This window comes from Bos indicus x Bos taurus, chromosome 7, assembly GCF_003369695.1.
Source record: "Bos indicus x Bos taurus breed Angus x Brahman F1 hybrid chromosome 7, Bos_hybrid_MaternalHap_v2.0, whole genome shotgun sequence".
In the NCBI taxonomy this organism is placed as follows: domain Eukaryota; kingdom Metazoa; phylum Chordata; class Mammalia; order Artiodactyla; family Bovidae; genus Bos; species Bos indicus x Bos taurus.
The window spans coordinates 58,571,572-58,588,701 of NC_040082.1; the positions used below are offsets into that span (position 1 = coordinate 58,571,572).

Here is a 17,130-nt window from a genome sequence, read left to right on the forward strand (position 1 = left end):
ATTCATTGAAGTCATTCTGGTACCCAAATAATCTGGGAAATATTCCCTGTTTTTTCTATCTTCCAAAAGATTTTGCATAAGTTGGTATTGTTCCATGAGTATTTAGGAGAATTCACTAGTGTAAACTGAAGTGGCAAGGTTTTTAATAACAAATTTAATTTACTTAATAGAACTAATCAGATTCCTTCTTGTTTCAGTTTTAGTAAATTGTGTACTAAAAGATTTTTCCATTTTACATAAATTTTCAAATTTATTGGCAGATGGTTATTCATAATATCCTTTTTTATTTTTTTAATGTCTGTAGGATTGATAATCGGAGAAGGCAATGGCACCCCACTCCAGTACTCTTGCCTGGAAAATCCCATGGACGGAGGAGCCTGGTGGGCTGCAGTCCATGGGGTCGCTAAGAGTCGGACACAACTGAGCGACTTCACTTAGACTTTTCACTTTCATGCATTGGAGAAGGAGATGGCAACCCACTCCAGTGTTCTTGCCTGGAGAATCCCAGGGACGGGGGAGACTGGTGGGCTGCCGTCTATGGGGTCACACAGAGTCGGACATGACTGAAGCGACTTAGCAGTAGCAGGATTGATAATGATGTTCCTTTTTTCATCCCTGATATTTGTGATCGATGTTTTCTTTCTTTTTAAAATTAATCTTAGTAGTCTTAGTAAGAGTCTTTAATTCCATTCATCATGACATAGAACCAACTTTAAGTTTTGTTAATCTTCTTGGTTATATACTTTTAAAAATAATTTTATTTATTTAGTTTTGGCTGTGCTGGGTCTTTGTTGCTACATGGGCTTTTCTCTAGTTGCTGCAAGTGAGGACTGCTTTCTAGTTGCAGTACACGTGCTTCTCATTGTGGCGACTTCTCTTGTTGAAGAGCACAGATTCTAGGGCCTGTGGGCTTCAGGTAGTTGTGGCTCCCTGGGCTCTAGAGCACAAACTCAATAGTTGTGGCACATGGGCTTAGTTGCCCCATGGCATCTGGGATCTTCCTGGACCAGGGATTGAACCTGTGTCTCCAGCATTGGCAGATGGATTCTTCACCACTGAGCCACCAGGGAAGCCCTTCTTGGTTGTATATTTATCAGCATTGTATTTATGTTTATATATATAATACATGCATTATTTTTTCCTTCTTTGTTCTTTTTCTAACTTCTTCAGATGAAAGCTTATTGTTTTTTAACCTTTTTTATCTAACATGTTCATTTAAAGTTTTAAAATTTCTCTGTAAATTCTGTTTTGATATATCATATCTTAATTTTTACCCAGTTCAAAATGTATGGAAATTTCTTCTGCAATTTCTTCTTTTGACTCATGGATTATATTATTTACTTTTGAAGCATTTGGGGATTTCTGGATAAATTTTTATTTCTAACTTAATTTCACTTCTTTAAAAATTTTTAGAGAATTGCTTTATGACCTAGAATATGGATAATTTTGATATATGCCATATGCATATAAGAAGAACATGTACTTTCCTGTGTACTACGTATGTCAGTTTATTCACATATGATTATTGTGGTGTTCAGATTTTTAATATTCTGTTTTTGTGTGTCTTCTATCAGGGGTTGAGTTAATTGTTAATATATCCTCTCCTATGTGGATTTGTCTATTTTTTATGTTCTTTCAATTTAACTTTTTATATTTTGTAGTTTTCTTATGGGGATATATTTAGTCTTATAACTGACATATTTTTGGTATATTTTACCCATTTATCATTATGAAATATCTCTCCTTATCTGTAGTAATGCATCTTTCCTTAAAGTCTCCTTTGTTTTATGTGAGTATATCTACACTTGATTAGTTTGGTTAATGTTTGTATCTTTTTCTATTTTTAAAACTTTCAACCTGTGATAATACACACACAGAGGTATGTGACAACATATAGCTGAATTTTTCTTAAACCTATTCTGACAATTTTGGTTCTTTAACTGGATTATTTAATCCAATAGCAATTACTGTAATATTTTATATCTATCCATTTATATTTACCATCTAAAATTTTTTTCTATTTGCTCTTAAAGTTTTTTTCTTCTTTTGAATAATTTAGATATTTCTTATTTTTTCCTTCAATTCATTTAAAAATTACTCTTATGATTATTCTAAAGATTACAACATGCATCTTTAATCTACAAGCGTCTAATACAAATTATTTCAGTTTACTACTCTTATGATAATGTTTAGAACCTTAGAATTCCTTAACTCTGTTTATATCACCTGCCTTTTACATCACCATTATCATGAATTAAAATGCTACATATACTTTAAATCCTTTAAGAAACTATTATTTCTACCTTTATTAATCAATAAATAACAGTTTATAGTTACCCTTATTCTTGTTCATTTCTTCCTGCAAATCTGTGATTCCTCCAGGACTGTTTTCCATCTTCCTAATGAATCCACTAAAAGTATTTATTTTAGTGCAGATGGGACTGTGATTGATTCTTGAAGTTTTTATTTGTTTTAGAACTTCGTTTTTGCAAGATGTGTTTTCTGGTGATAGAATTCTAGTCTGGTAGCTAATTTTTTTCAGGACTCAAAAGACATCATTCCTTTGTCTTTTGGCTTCTTGATGGTCAGCTCTCCATCTTACTATTATTCCTTTAAAAGCAATGTCATTTTCATGTGATTGCTTTTAAGATTTTCTCTTTGACTTTAGTCTTTAGCAGCCTTCCTGTGATATTTCTAAATATGCGGTTTTTTACTCTTCTAATTAGGTTCACTGAACATCTTGAGGGGTAAATTTTTTCATCATTATTGGTCATCATTTCTTTACACATTCCTTATTCGCTATTCCTGGTCCTTCCAGGATTACAATCATGTATGTGTCGGAGTTTTTCATTATGTTCTACATGTAACTAAATGTTCTTATCTGTATTTTTAATTATTTTATTCTTCAGTGCTTCTATTTGGATATTTAATATTGACCTGTCTTGCATTCACTAATCCTATAATATTTTACGACAACTATGCCATTATACACGGAGAAGGCAATGGCACCCCACTCCAGTATTCTTGCCTGGAAAATCCCATGGATGGAGGAGCCTGGTAGGCTCCAGTCCATGGGGTCGCTAAGAGTCGGGCACGACTGACCAACTTCACTTTCACTTTCCACTTTCATGCATTGGAGAAGGAAATGGCAGCCCACTCCAGTATTCTTGCCTGGAGAATCCCAGGGACAGAGGAGCCTAGTGGGCTGCCGTCTATGGGGTCGCACAGAGTCGGACACAATTGAAGTGACTTAGCAGCAGCAGCAGCAGCAGCATGCCGTTATACAATCTAATATTTTAAAATTTCAGTATTGTATTTTTCAGTCCCCAAATTATATTCTATTTCATTCTGTGGTGAAATTCTCTTTACCTGTTTTCTATATTCCTTATTTTAACATATTAGTTATACTTATTTTAACACCATTGTCAGTCAGTTCTAGTATCTTATTTTATCTGTAGATCACCCGTATGTCTGTTTTTTCCTCTAGGTTTTATTCATGTCAACCAGTTTTTTTTGTATGTATGCCTTATAATTTTTATCGAATGTTGATTATTAATGTAAAAAGCTCTCCTCCAGGGTTCTGATGATATTATATTTTTCCAGAAAGAGTCCATCTTTTCCTTTGTTAGCTTGACAGTGTGTGCTGAGTAGCTTCAGCCGTATCTGACTCTGAGACCCTCTGGACTGTAGCCCGCCAGGCTCCTCTGTCCATGGGATTCTCCAGGCAAGAATTCTGGAGTGGGTTGCTATATCCTCCTCCAGGGGATCTTCCCAACCCAGGGACTGAACCAGAGTCTCTTAAGTCTCCTGCACTGGCAGGTGGGCTCTTTACCACTAGTGCCACTGGGAATCCCCTTTAGATTGATAGAAACATGTCTAATCAAATTGCCTTAATTCAAAACAGGCACTGTGCTTAGTCAAGATTCTTTCCAGTCCTAATAAGTACCTGGCCCTCCAGAATTTTCAGTTCGGAACTCAGTGTATTCTCCACAGTCTCTCAGATGGCAGATCACAAATTCTGATCTCATATATTAAGACTATTAAAACTTCACTTGGCTTTTCAGTAATTTTCCACTTAATATTTTGGTCTTCTTTCCTGGAATGTCCCATAATTTGACAAATATCATGAGGGGGAGAACTGGCCATGAACTTGAATTCTCCAGTTTCCCAAAGACTGTTGAAGTTACTCTATCCCTGGCCTTTCCTTAGACTTTGCAAACTTCTTTAGGGCAAATTGACTATTGGAGTCAGTTCACAGCTCCAAGGATTTTCCTTTTCAGGAATCTTAGCCCCTTCAGTTCTTTATATATCATCTGCTGTCTGTTGCTTCAAACTGAAAATTTCTGAATTTAAAGCAGGTTTAAATAATCCATCTTATCTGAAAACAGAATTCTACCAAATAGGACTATTTAAAATCTATATTTTGTAATTTTAATAGTAAGAATGTTGTTTATTCGTTAAGTTGTGTTCCACTCTTTTGCTACCCCATGGACTGTAGCCCACCAGGCTCCTGTCTATGGGATTTCTCAGGCAAGAATACTGGAGTGGGTTGCCATTTCCTTTTCCAGGGTATCTCTGGACCCAGGGATCAAACCCTCATCTCCTGCATTGGCAGGTGGGTTCTTTACTGCTGAGCCACTAGGGAAATCCAGTAAGAAATATAAGGTCTTAAAGTGATGTGGCTTATATTGCCTTCAGTAAAATGTCTGCCCCTAAAACAGCATGTACTAAACTCACTATATCTGTACCTAAAAACAACAAAGGAATTGTAAAAAATGTCAATATAATAGAAGTACTTGAGAAACTGTGATTGAAATGGGTATTATCCAGTTATTTGGCCTCCATTCTCTATTTTTGTTTTGCAGAAAAGAATTGTCCAATTTTCCATAAGGTATTCATTTTGTGGAAATTATCTGGATTATATTTACTATTAAATTATAATCACTGAATTTTAAAATGTTAACCTGTTCTATACTAGAGTCTGATAGTGATCCCCAACTGGTAAGGAATGATCTATGCTTTATGAATACACACAGCAATTTATAAGGTAATACACAAAGTAATTCATAAATTTACTCATATAAATTCATAAATGTGGGTTCTGAGTGTTTATTTGGCCAGTCTCCTTTGGGTGATTATACAAGTTGGGCTTTCCTGGCATACACAAAAACATGAAGTTATACTTTCATAATGTTGAAACATATTGCTGAAAACTTCAATCATATTTCTTGTCATCATCCATAAAACTATTTCATTTAAATATCTAACAGAAAATGGTGAACTCATTAAAGCTGGCTACTAAATGTCATATATTTGTGTTTAATTCTGTTCATATTTTTATCACTTTCTAATTTCAAGTCTCAGATTGGATGAAAGCTAAAAGCTATGTTTCAATAATAACTTGAATAATTTTTCTTTTTTATTATATTTTTAAAAATGTAATTCAGGGAAACACAAAATAATTAAGTTCCAGTAGGATGACACTTGAGATTTAAAAATAAATACTTAGGTTATAAAGCAAACTCTAATTACTCATATTGTGCCAAAAGATCAATAACTGTTCTTATAGCTATATAAATTTAGTTAGAAATCACAAGTCATCTTAATTGGCCTAATGAACACGACATAAAACAATTATAATTCAGATAAGTTTATTTCTTAATTTCTATTTCTATTCTTATTGTCTTAAAGGAAAAAACAATGCTTCTTATTGAAAGTTAGCATAATTGAAAAAGTAAATTTACGCAAAATATACAAAAGCTACATTGAAAGACAAAACAAGGTCATTTGGACATCAAAAATACATCATCATTTTGTTGATAAAAGCTGCTCAAGTTTACAAAATAGAGTAATCAGACTAGAACATAATCAACAAAACTCAAGAGAAACTCTCCCTTTTTTGAAGGATGTGGAAGAACTGAAAGCCAAGAAAAACACATACTTTGTACTTACATTTGAACTTCTATTAATAGAGCAAAAGAAGGACAGGAAAATATATGATGCCCTCTACCTCTTGAGTCCCTCTAAAGGATTTAGGATTTACTTAAAGTTCTAAGATTTTTAAGTATGTTATCAAGCAGTGAATTAGTTTTATTTTAGTGAAGTGAATTTGATACCAAATTATATAAGATTTTCTCTTATTTATAAATAATAATGTTTTTATTTTAATATTGGTATTCCTGAAGCAATTACAGTGTGCTAGGTAAGTAGGAAACAAATAATCCCTAGCATATATGGTACTCAGAATGGGATAGGGTCACAATTGTAGTGTATTAATAATTTAATAAAGTGCATGTTTAGGTGCAACTTATGAGAAATAAGTATGCTAAGTTATATGCTCATGGCTATTTAGTGGGGTACAGCCTTGTAGAATGAATGGTGAACAGGAAAGCTCTAGGTAGCTACAAAGAATTTCTAACACTCTGCCCTTGCAAATATAAGTAAAGAAACCAAAACATACAGAAATGCAAGATTATGTAAAAGCTTTAAAGTATTTCCTTAAAAAGACATTAAAAGAGGTTGATTTAAATATTAATAGAATTTCTTTACAGCTTGAGTAATTTATAGTTATGGGAACATTAATCACCGAGAAGGTAAAATATGGAGAAATAATATCAACTGTAACTAAAAATGCTAAATCCAATGAATACTATAAAAGGAAAATTTAGTAGAGACATGCATAACTTTTGGAATAGAGATATATATACAAATTTATGTAACAGTACAATCTCTTAAGAGAAAAATATTGCAATGTGACTTAGGCTTAACAAAATTGAGAGCCTCACTTAACCAAATATGGCATTTAACTGAATACAAAGCTATTTCTACTGTTGGGGCTTTCCTTGATTTCTCTCTCGTTGTCCTGAACCAAAAGGTTAGGGAATATCGGCTTCAGGAATTTGAACTCACCAGTTCTGTGGTCTCCCGTCAGACACACCTCGTACTGGTAGCTCTTGGACAGGGTCCCCGTGCCGCTGACGTCCACCAGGTGGCCCGGGAAGTGGCCCTCGGCCACCGGGCAGCGACCCGCCGAGGTCGCCCCGCCCCTCCTGCACAGCCGCACCGCCACGAACACCAGCACCGAGAAGAGGAAGAGCGACGACACCGACGCCAAGGCCACCACCAGGTAGACGGTGAGCGGGTCGGCCGGCGCCGCGGCCGCCGCTTCCGTTTCCGGGGCCGGCAGGTAGGGCTGCGAGAAGCCGTCCACCAGCAGCACGTGCAGCGTGACGCTGGCCGACAGCGGCGGCTCGCCGTTGTCCTTGACCAGCACCACCAGCCGCTGCTTGGGCGCGTCGCGCTCGCTCAGCAGCCGCGCCGTGCGCACCTCGCCGTTGTGCGCCCACACGCCGAACAGCCCGGGCTCCGTGGCCTTGAGCAGCTGGTAGGACAGCCAGGCGTTCTGGCCCGCGTCGCCGTCCACCGCCACCACCTTGGTCACCAGGTAGCCCGGCTCGGCCGCCCTGGGCACCAGCTCGGTGCAGGGCGCCGAGGCGTTCTGCAGCGGGTAGAGCACGAAGGGCGCGTTGTCGTTGGCGTCCGCCACGAGCACGCGCACCAGCGCCTGGCTGCTGAGCGCGGGCGAGCCGCGGTCGGTGGCGCCCACGTGGAACTCGAAGGCTCTTAGGGCCTCGTAGTCCAGGGACGTGAGGGCGAAGAGGTGGCCGTTGTCGGGGTTGATGGACACGAGGGAGGCGAGGGGCACGAGCGGGTCGGGGGGCGGCAGCAGCGAGTAGGTGACCTGGGCGTTGGCGCCCGCGTCTGTGTCTGTGGCGCTGACGCTGCCGATGTGCAGGGCGGGGCTGTTGTTCTCGCGGACCCACAGGGTGTAGGAGGTCTGGGTGAAGGCGGGGGCGTTGTCGTTGACGTCGGACACCAGCACGGTTATGTTGTGCTCGGTTTTCAGTCTTGGGGTTCCCATGTCAGTGACCGTGATAGTGATAATGTACTCGGCTTGACTTTCTCTGTCAAGAGGGCTGTCAGTTACCAGGGTGTAGAAATTCTTGAAAGTCGGTTTTAAAATGAATGGCAGATTGTCTGGAATGGAGCAAATCATCTTTCCATTGTCTCCGGAGTCTCTATCTCGAATTCGGAAGATAGAGACCACGGTCTCCGGGGCATTTTCTGGGATGGAGCTGATGAGTGAAGATATGGTAAGTTCAGGGGCATTGTCATTCACATCTACCACCTCTATTACTACAGTGCCTTTCCCGGAAAGGCCTCCTCCATCTGTAGCCTCAGTTTCCACGTGGTAAGATTTGATTTGTTCAAAATCCAATTTCTTTGTCAGTCGGATTTCTCCTGTGACTTCATTTATTGAGAAAGTTTGTTTAATTTCCTCTGAGGCTTGGAACAAGCTATAGGAAACAGTCCCAAAGTTTCCAGCATCTACATCCCTAGCTAAAACTGTAAGTATTAGGGAGTCTAGAGGGCTGTTTTCCAAAACCTGCACCTCATATGGAGTGTGCACAAACTCGGGAGCATTGTCATTGACGTCCATGATCAGGATTCGCACCATGCTGGTGCCGGACCTAGGTGGAGACCCACCATCCAGCGCCATTAGGGTTAAGCTGAACTCTGACTGCTCCTCTCGATCCAGCACTTTGTCCTGCACCAAATCTGGATATTTCTTGCCATCACTATGATTTCGAGTGAGAACGTGAAAATGAGAATTGGCGTTGATGGTGTATTTTTGAAGACCGTTGCTACCCACGTCCAAATCCTGAGCTAATTTCAACGGAAATACAGTCCCTGGCTGGCTGTTTTCCGGTATTTTCAAAAGCATTTCCCTATTTGGGAATACTGGGGAGTGGTCATTTATGTCCTGTATTAATAATTCTCCTTCAAAAAATTGCACTGGAGTTTCCAGGAACACTTGGAAATGCAGCACACAGGGTTCATCGGAGCCACATATGTCTTCCCGGTCTAGTTTCTCCCTCAAAAGCAAATCTCCAGTCTGACGATCCAGCAGCAAGCGCTGCTTGTCATCGTCACAAACCACCCGAGCCGACCGTGCCTTCAGCTCCCCAATTTCCAGGCCCAGGTCCTTGGTTAAATGGGCTATAAAGGAGCCGCTCTCTGTTTCTTCCAGAACAGAATAACGAATAGGCGCAGGGTTAGCCTGAGACAAGATTACCATCAAAATAAAGGTTGTCACTTGCCTGTTGGGTTGAATTCTCTCTAGCGTCTCCATGTTGGAGCCAGGGTGCTTACATCCAGTCCCCCTTCAGCAACCAGAAGAAGACCAGAGGTGTTAAATTTTCTTGCTTGGTAGAATCCTCACAGAGTCACTTGTAATCTTAAATTCGTTTAGAATATCGCTGCCCAAATTCGTTGGTAACCCAGTACTGCTGGCAGAGCTTACTTGTGGTGGTGTTTCCGTCTTGCAGCAAAGGAATACGTGAGCGTTCTAGGGCTGTTTATTCACAATCTTAGCCGGCAGCGCCACCCTGCGTCCCGATCGATAAACTAACATTCTTAACTCAGCCTATTTTGGAAGTGTTCAAATTAAGCCATTTCAAAAAGTGTAAAGGACTTTTTCAAGTATTATTCCATTAAATGACTTAATGTATACGTTATTCCATTACATTGTGTGAGCTATAATAATTGTGAGCACAAAGCCAGGGACTATCTCCATCTGCCCATACCCTTTACAGTAGAACTTAAAGAACTCCATTTACCCTTTGCCATAATCTAACCAGGGGAGATAAACTCTTATAAAATTACAGTCCATAATAGTTATATCTGTTTATTTCCAAGTATGTGAGAAATTTATGATGATGCAGAAAGTTTGTTAAAGTGCTCTGTACCACCTGGTCTCAGGGAGACTTTTTCAAAGGAAAGGTTCTATGTTTTTACACTGGTGTGCAAATGATAATACAGTTGAATAAAGTGGCATCTTGCCTTATTATAAGCCCTTTTACAATGTGAACCCACATTAAAATATTAGGGAGGTCAGATAGTATTAGAAACAGATTCTTAGATGCATAAAGAAAATGAAAGGATTTTTATAGATAAACAGAAATTCAGAGGATGATAAGACTTGATTATTCTGCGTGACTATTAGGATAATATCAAGCCAAAATTGAGTAAGTGAAAATAATAGAATTTTATTAAGAAAAAGGCTTTAAGATGATTTAGCTCAATAGATATCTATAATTTATGAGTTTACTTCTCACCACACTGACCCTTTGTTTCCTAGATATCATATTCTTTGACTACCCAATTTGCAGAAGACAGGGAGCTATGATTTGAAACATTTTAATCTGTGAACAAAGGGTGCCTCAAGCTTTGTCTACTCATACATGGTGAAGAGGAAAGACTTGTTTATAAAATGGATTTCAGCACAGTGTGCAACCATCCTGATTTCTCTGATACAGTAAGTTAACTGAGACACAGTTAACCAGTTTACTATTTACTATTAGTATATAGAATGGAGTACCATTTATTTGGGATTTCTCCTCCTTAAATATCTTATAATTTAACTAAGTTCATAAATTACAATTCACATTGAATGCATTATTTTAAAAGCAGTAATCTTTGTCAGTAATCTTAAGTTCTTATGATAGAAAGTATTAGGGAAATAAATTTTTTGGCCACACCACATGCATGCAGCATCTTAGTTCCCCAACCATGGATTGAATCTATGCCTCATGCAGTGGAAACGTTGAGTCTTACCACTGGACTACCAAGAGAACTTCAGGAAAAATTATTTTTGAAAGAAACCTGGACAATAGTAGTCATTCAGTAAATGTCAATTGGGTAAATTAATTAATCCACTCTAATCATTGTGTTTCTGCCTATATTAGAAGATTATTGTCACATCATGCATTCAGTCATGAACATGTCTGACACTGAAAACAGAATTCTTAGAGATGAGAGTATAATACGTGCTAAGCACTGCTCAACTAAATTTACATTTTTATAGTTCTGTTAATTCCTATTGTAAGAGATATAGCAATAATAATAATTACACTATTAATATAGTTTAGAATTTTCTTCCACATTTAAGGCAAATCAGAGAAATATATATATATCAACATTGTTGTTGTTCTTCAGTCACTAAGTCACGTCCAACTCTTCGAAACCCCATGGCCTACAGCATGCCAGGCTTCCCTGTCCTTCACTATCTCCCAAAGTTTGCTCAAACTCATGTCCATATCAACATGAAGTGAAAAGAAAAAATAAACATACAGAAAAAAATAATATTCTTTTAGATATAAATGGAAAGCAAATTTCCTGAACAAAACATTGTTTTATACTATTGTAGCAGAGTTTTAGTTCGATTCAAGTTAAAGAGTTCAGGACAAAATTCAAACTAGATTTTGTTTACTTATTCCTACATGTTGACATAGAAATAGTGTTGCAAATTAGCTACTTTTGGTTTCTTTTGTCAATTCAACACAAATGAAATCTAGGTAATATTAACATCTATGTGTTACTACATGTCAGATAGTATTCTAAATATTTTATATTCATTAACTCATTTTATCCCCCAAATAGCCCTGTAATGTGGGCACTCTTACTAGGCATATTTTATAGAAATCGAAGATACAGAAACTTAGTAACCTTCCCATAGTCACACACCGTTTGAAGTGGCAGCGCTAGGATTCAAATTGCTACAGTATGGCTCCAGAATCCATTCTCTGATCTACCTAAGTGGAATTGAAGAAGTGAACAACTTTTTATATAATTTAGATCCAAACTTCAGCCTTGCCTTGAGTAGATGGGTATCATAGGTGAAATATATCTGTATTCAGATTTTCAGTTAATATAAGAATCTTTTAAATGGTTTTCTCTTTTGAGAGATAGGTATCAGCAAAAAGAGGTGCTTACAAAACTTAGAAATTTGAAGGGAAACTAAGAGTGTTTTGTTGAGATCATTAACTAGATTTTAAAAAACTAAGAATGACATGAATAATGAATTCCTTGTAGCCTTAAATGGAAAAATACTTATTCACAGGTCTTTTGAAATGTTATCCAAGTGTAAAGTTAAAATCAAGAAAGGTGGTCTAAGATGACAGTCTAGCATTGAATCATGGATTATTTTGCCAAACTTAATCAGAAAAAAATTATTATATCTGCATGGAAGAGGCCTTAATGATAAAGAGAATGATAACCTGCAAAACCATTCAGTCAGGAAAGCTGCATTATCCATTCTGAAGGATTCATACAACTTCCACAATTGGTTGCCCGCCCTGGAGCACAATATTTAAAACATTTTTTTCCCATTCTGAATACACAAAGAGGAGAGATAGAAGAGTTAGAGGGATACTCTGGCAATTAAATACCAGTTTTAACTCCTCCATTGTAAAATACAGCCAGGAACTTTTAAATATCATTGAGGCAAAGATAAAAATCATTTTAAAGGAATCTGAATACAAAAAGTTCTAAAGTTCAAATGCTGAACACAAACTTTGAAGTTTTGAGTAGTTTCACTTATTTTTTTTTAAATGAGAGAATGTATTTTAAACTTTATGACTTGAGGACTGTTTTGTTTGTAAATTGAAGGGGCAAAGTACAGAGGTATATTAAACATTAATTGTTGAGAGGAGAGGTGTAAATTGGTGAAATAGATATTTTAACTAGTAATTTTAGTTACTAAAATTACACTTCAAATAGTATGCAGTTCAGTTCAGTTGCTCAGTCATGTCTGACTCTTTGCAACCCCATGGACTGCAGCACACCAGGCTTCCCAGTACATCACCAACTCCCAGAGCATGCTCAAACCCATGTCCATTGAGTCAGTGATGGCATCCAACCATCTCATCCTCTGTTGTCCCCTTTCTCCTCCTGCCTTCAATCTTTCCCAGCCTCAGGGTCTTTTCCAGTGAATCAGTTTTTCTCATCATGTGGCCAAAGTATTGGAGCTTCAGCTTCAGCTTCAGCATTATTCCTTCCATTGAATATTTAGGATGATTTCCTTTAGGATTGACCAAGGGACTCTCAAGAGTCTTCTCCAACACCACAGTTATAAAGCATCAGTTCTTTGGCACTCAGCTTTCTTTATGGTCCAGCTCCATACATGACTCACATCCATACATGACTACTGGAAAAACCATAGCTTTGACTGGATGGACCTTTGTTGGCAAAGTAACGTCTCAGCTTTTTTATATGCTGTCTAGGTTGGTCATAGCTTTTCTTCCAAGGAGCAAACATCTTTTACTTTCATGGCTTCAGTCACCATCTGCAGTGATTTTGGATCCCAAGAAATTAAAGTCTCTCATTGTTTCCATTGTTTCCCCATCTATTTGCCATGAAGTGATGGGACCAGATGGCATGATCTTCATTTTTTGAATGTTGAGTTTTAGGCCAGCTTTTTCACTCTCCTCTTTGCTTTCGTCAAGAGGCTCTTTAGTTCCTCTTCACTTTCTGCCATAAGGGTGGTGTCATCTGCATATTTGAGGTTATTGATATTTCTCCCAGCAATCTTGATTCTGGCTTGTGCTTTATCCAGCCCGGGATTTCACATGACGTACTCTGCATATAAGTTAAATAAGCAGGGCGACAATATACAGCCTTGATATACTCTTTTCCCAATTTTGAACCAGTCCATTGTTCCATGTCAGTTCTAACTGTTGCTTCTTGACCTGTATACAGATTTCTTAGGAGGCAGGTAAGGTGGTCTGGTATTCCCATCTCTTTAAGAGTTATCCAGAGGTCGTTGTGATCTATACAAAGGCTTTGGCATAGTCAATAAAGCAGATGTTTTTCTGGAACTCTCTTGCTCTTTCCATGATTCATTGGATGTTGGCAATTTGATCTCTGGTTCCTCTGCCTTTTCTAAAACCAGCTTGAACATTTGGAAGTTCTCAGTTCACATCACGTACTGTTGAAGCCTAGTTTGGAGAATTTTGAGCATTACTTTGCTAGCATGTGAGATGAGTGCAATTGTGCAGTAGTTTGAACATTCTTTGGCATTGCCTTTGAGATTGGAATGACAACTGCCTTTTCCAGTCCTGTGGCCACTGCTGAATTTTCCAAATTTGTTGGCATATTCAGTGCAGCGCTTTCACAGCATCATCTTTTAGGATTTGAAATAGCTCTACTGGAATTCTGTCACCTCCACTAGCTTTGTTTGTAGTGATGCTTCCTAAGGCCCATTTAACTTCACACTCCAGGATGTCTGGCTGTAGTTGAGTGATGATCACACCCGTGGTTATCTGGGTCATTTTTGTTTAGTTCTTCTGTGTATTCTTGCCACCTCTTCTTAATATCTAATGCTTCTGTTAGGTCCATACTGTTTCTGTCCTTTATTGTGCCCATCTTTGCATGAAATGTTCTCTCTCATTTTCTTGAAGAGGTCTCTAGTCTTTCCCATTCTATTGTTTTTATCTATTGCTTTGCATTTATCACTTAGGAAGTCTTAATTATTTGTCCTTGCTATTCTTTGGAACTCTGCATTCAGGTGGGTATCTTTCCTTTTCTCCTTTGCCTTTTGTTTCTCTTCTTTTTTCAGCTATTTGTAAGGCCTCCTTAGACAACCATTTTGCCTTTTGCATTTATTTTTCTTGGGGATGGTTTTGATCACCGCCTCCTGTACAATATTACAAACCTCCATCCATAGTTCTTCAGGCACTCCGTCTATCAGATCTAATCCCTTGAATCTATTTCTCATTTCCACTGTATAATCGTAAGAGATTTGATTTAGGTCATACCTGAATGGTCTAGTCGTTTTCCCTACTTTCTTAAATTTGAGCCTGAATTTGGCAATAAGGAGTTCATGATCTGAGCCACAGTCAGCTCCCAGTCTTGTTTTTGCTGACTGTGTAGAGCGTCTTCATCTTCATCTGCAAAGAATATAATCAATCTGCTTTCCGTATTGACCATCTGGTGATGTCTATGTATAGAGTCGTCTCTTTTGTTGTTGAGGGAGGGGGTTGGCTGTGACCAGTGCGTTCTCTTGGCAGAACTCTGTTAGCCTTTGCCCTGCTTCATTCCAAGGCCAAACTTGCCTGTTACCCCAGGTATCTCTTGATTTCCTAGTTTTGCATTCCAGTCCCTATATGATGAAAAGGACATTTTTTGGGGTGTTGATTCTAGAAAGTCTTGTGGGTCTTCATAGAACCCTTTAACTTCATCTTCTTTGGCATTAGTGGTTGGGGCATAGACTTGGATTATTGTAATACTGAATGGTTTGCCTTAGAAACAAACAGAGATCATTCTGTCATTTTTGAGATTGTACCCAAGTACTGCATTTCAGACTCTTTTGTTGACTATGAGGGCTACTCCATTTCTTCTAAGAGATTCTTGCCCACAGTAGTAGATGTAATGGTAATCTGAATTAAATTCACCCATTTTGGTCCATTTGGTTCACTGATTCCTAAAATAGTATTTCTCAAATAGTGTTACTTCCAAATATTAAGCTAGCATTGATAATGTGTGTGTGTGTGTGAGCACGTGTGTGCTTAGTCGCTCAGTTGTGTCTGACCATTTGTGACTCCATGGACTGTAACCTGCCAAGCTCCTCTGTCCATGGAATTTTCCAGGCCAGAAAACTGGAGTGGGTTGCCATTTCCTTCTCCAGGGGATCTTCCCAAACCAGGGATCAAGCCTGTGGCTGTTGCATCTCCTGCACTGGTAGGCGGATTCTTTACCACTGAGCCACCTGGGAAGCCCAGCATTGATAATGGAATAATGGATTATTATAAATGGTTTGTGGATTTTACTAGAAAATTCTTATAAAAGGAATTATCTTTTGAATGTTTCTATTACATACATAGATAAATTAGATACATCAGCTTCCCATTCAAGTAAAATAACTGTAAAGCAAACAATACTGCTCACAGGTGATAACAAACTAAAATTTAGTATCTGCTGTCCTTCCAAACTAAACCTAGAAGATGTTTTCAAAAATCACACTAATTGAAATGCAAATTTAGAAAGGAGATATTTGAATAATTAGAGTGTTTGGCCTTAGAAGTTTGTGATGAAATCCAATATAATTACCAATAATTCCTTGTATTACATACTAAATTAAAAACAGTGTTAATATGTCAAAATATTCTCATATTTGTCAGTTTGGGGGAGCCCTTCCATTTTGTTGTTATTTTCCAGGATTGTTTTGGCTATTCTGGGTCCCTTGATTTCCAAGTGAATTTTACCTTCAATTTTCCAACTTTTACCAAAAAAAAAGCCTGGGGATTTTTGATCGGGATTCAGTTGAATCTGTAAACCAATTTGGGCACATTTACCATCTTAACAATGTAAATCTTCCAACCCATGAACACTTTCCATTTACTTATATTTTCTTTCTTTCATTGATGTTTTGTAGTATTTGGCATACAAGTCTTGAACTTATTAAATTTATTTCTAAGTATTTTATTATTTCTGATGCTATTGTAAATGGAATTGCTTTTCTCATTTCATTCTGGCCTGTCCAACGCCAGTGTATAGAAATACTATTGATTTTTGTATATTGATCTTGTATCGTTTGCTGAATGCATCTATTAATTTTAGTGTTTTTTTGTGTGTGGATTACTTAGGATTTTCTATATGTGTGATCATGTCACCTGCAAAGATACTTTTACTTCATTTCCAATTGGAATAATTTAATTTCTTGTCACATTGCTCTGGCTAGAACTTCCAGTACAATGTTAAATAGAAACAGTTGGCAGGAACAGCCTTGCTTTGTTTCTGGTCTTAGAGAGAAAGCTTTCAGTCTTTCTCCATTACATGTGAAGTTAGACTTTTATAGTTGCAGCTTATCACCTAGAGGATGGTCCTTATTATTTAGTTTCATGAGTGTTTTTCAACCAACATTTCAATAAAATCCCACTTGGTTATGGTGTATAATCCTTTTTACATGTTGCTGGAGTCAGTTTGCTAATATTTTGTTGAGGATTTTTTGCATCTATATTTATACAGGATATTGGTATTTAATTTTCTTGTATTATCTTTGGTGCTGACCTCATAGAATTAATTTGGAAGTGATCCCTGCTCCTTTTTTTTTTTTTTTTTAAATTACAAGTTTGTGAAGGATTGGTGTTAATTCTTTAAATGTTCAGTAGGATTCACCAGTGAAGCCATCTGGTCCTGGACTTCTTCTTTGTGGAAAGTTTTAAAATTACTGACTAAATTTTGTTGAATAGAATGAAAACTTCAGGAGGAAGAACTCCATTTCCCCATTTA

General features: G+C 37.8%; 1 protein-coding gene across 1 annotated transcript in view; it reads right to left on the minus strand.

The window, feature by feature from the left end:
* Window positions 1–11,044, minus strand: part of LOC113895248 (protocadherin beta-4-like) — a 149,341-nt gene extending 138,297 nt beyond the window's left edge. Inside the window, exon 1 of the mRNA XM_027546212.1 lies at window positions 6,910–11,044. Coding sequence (XP_027402013.1) covers window positions 6,910–9,193 — 2,284 coding nt within the window. The 5' untranslated portion in view covers window positions 9,194–11,044. The remainder of the gene's footprint in view (window positions 1–6,909) is intronic.
* Window positions 11,045–17,130: the final 6,086 nt, after the last annotated feature.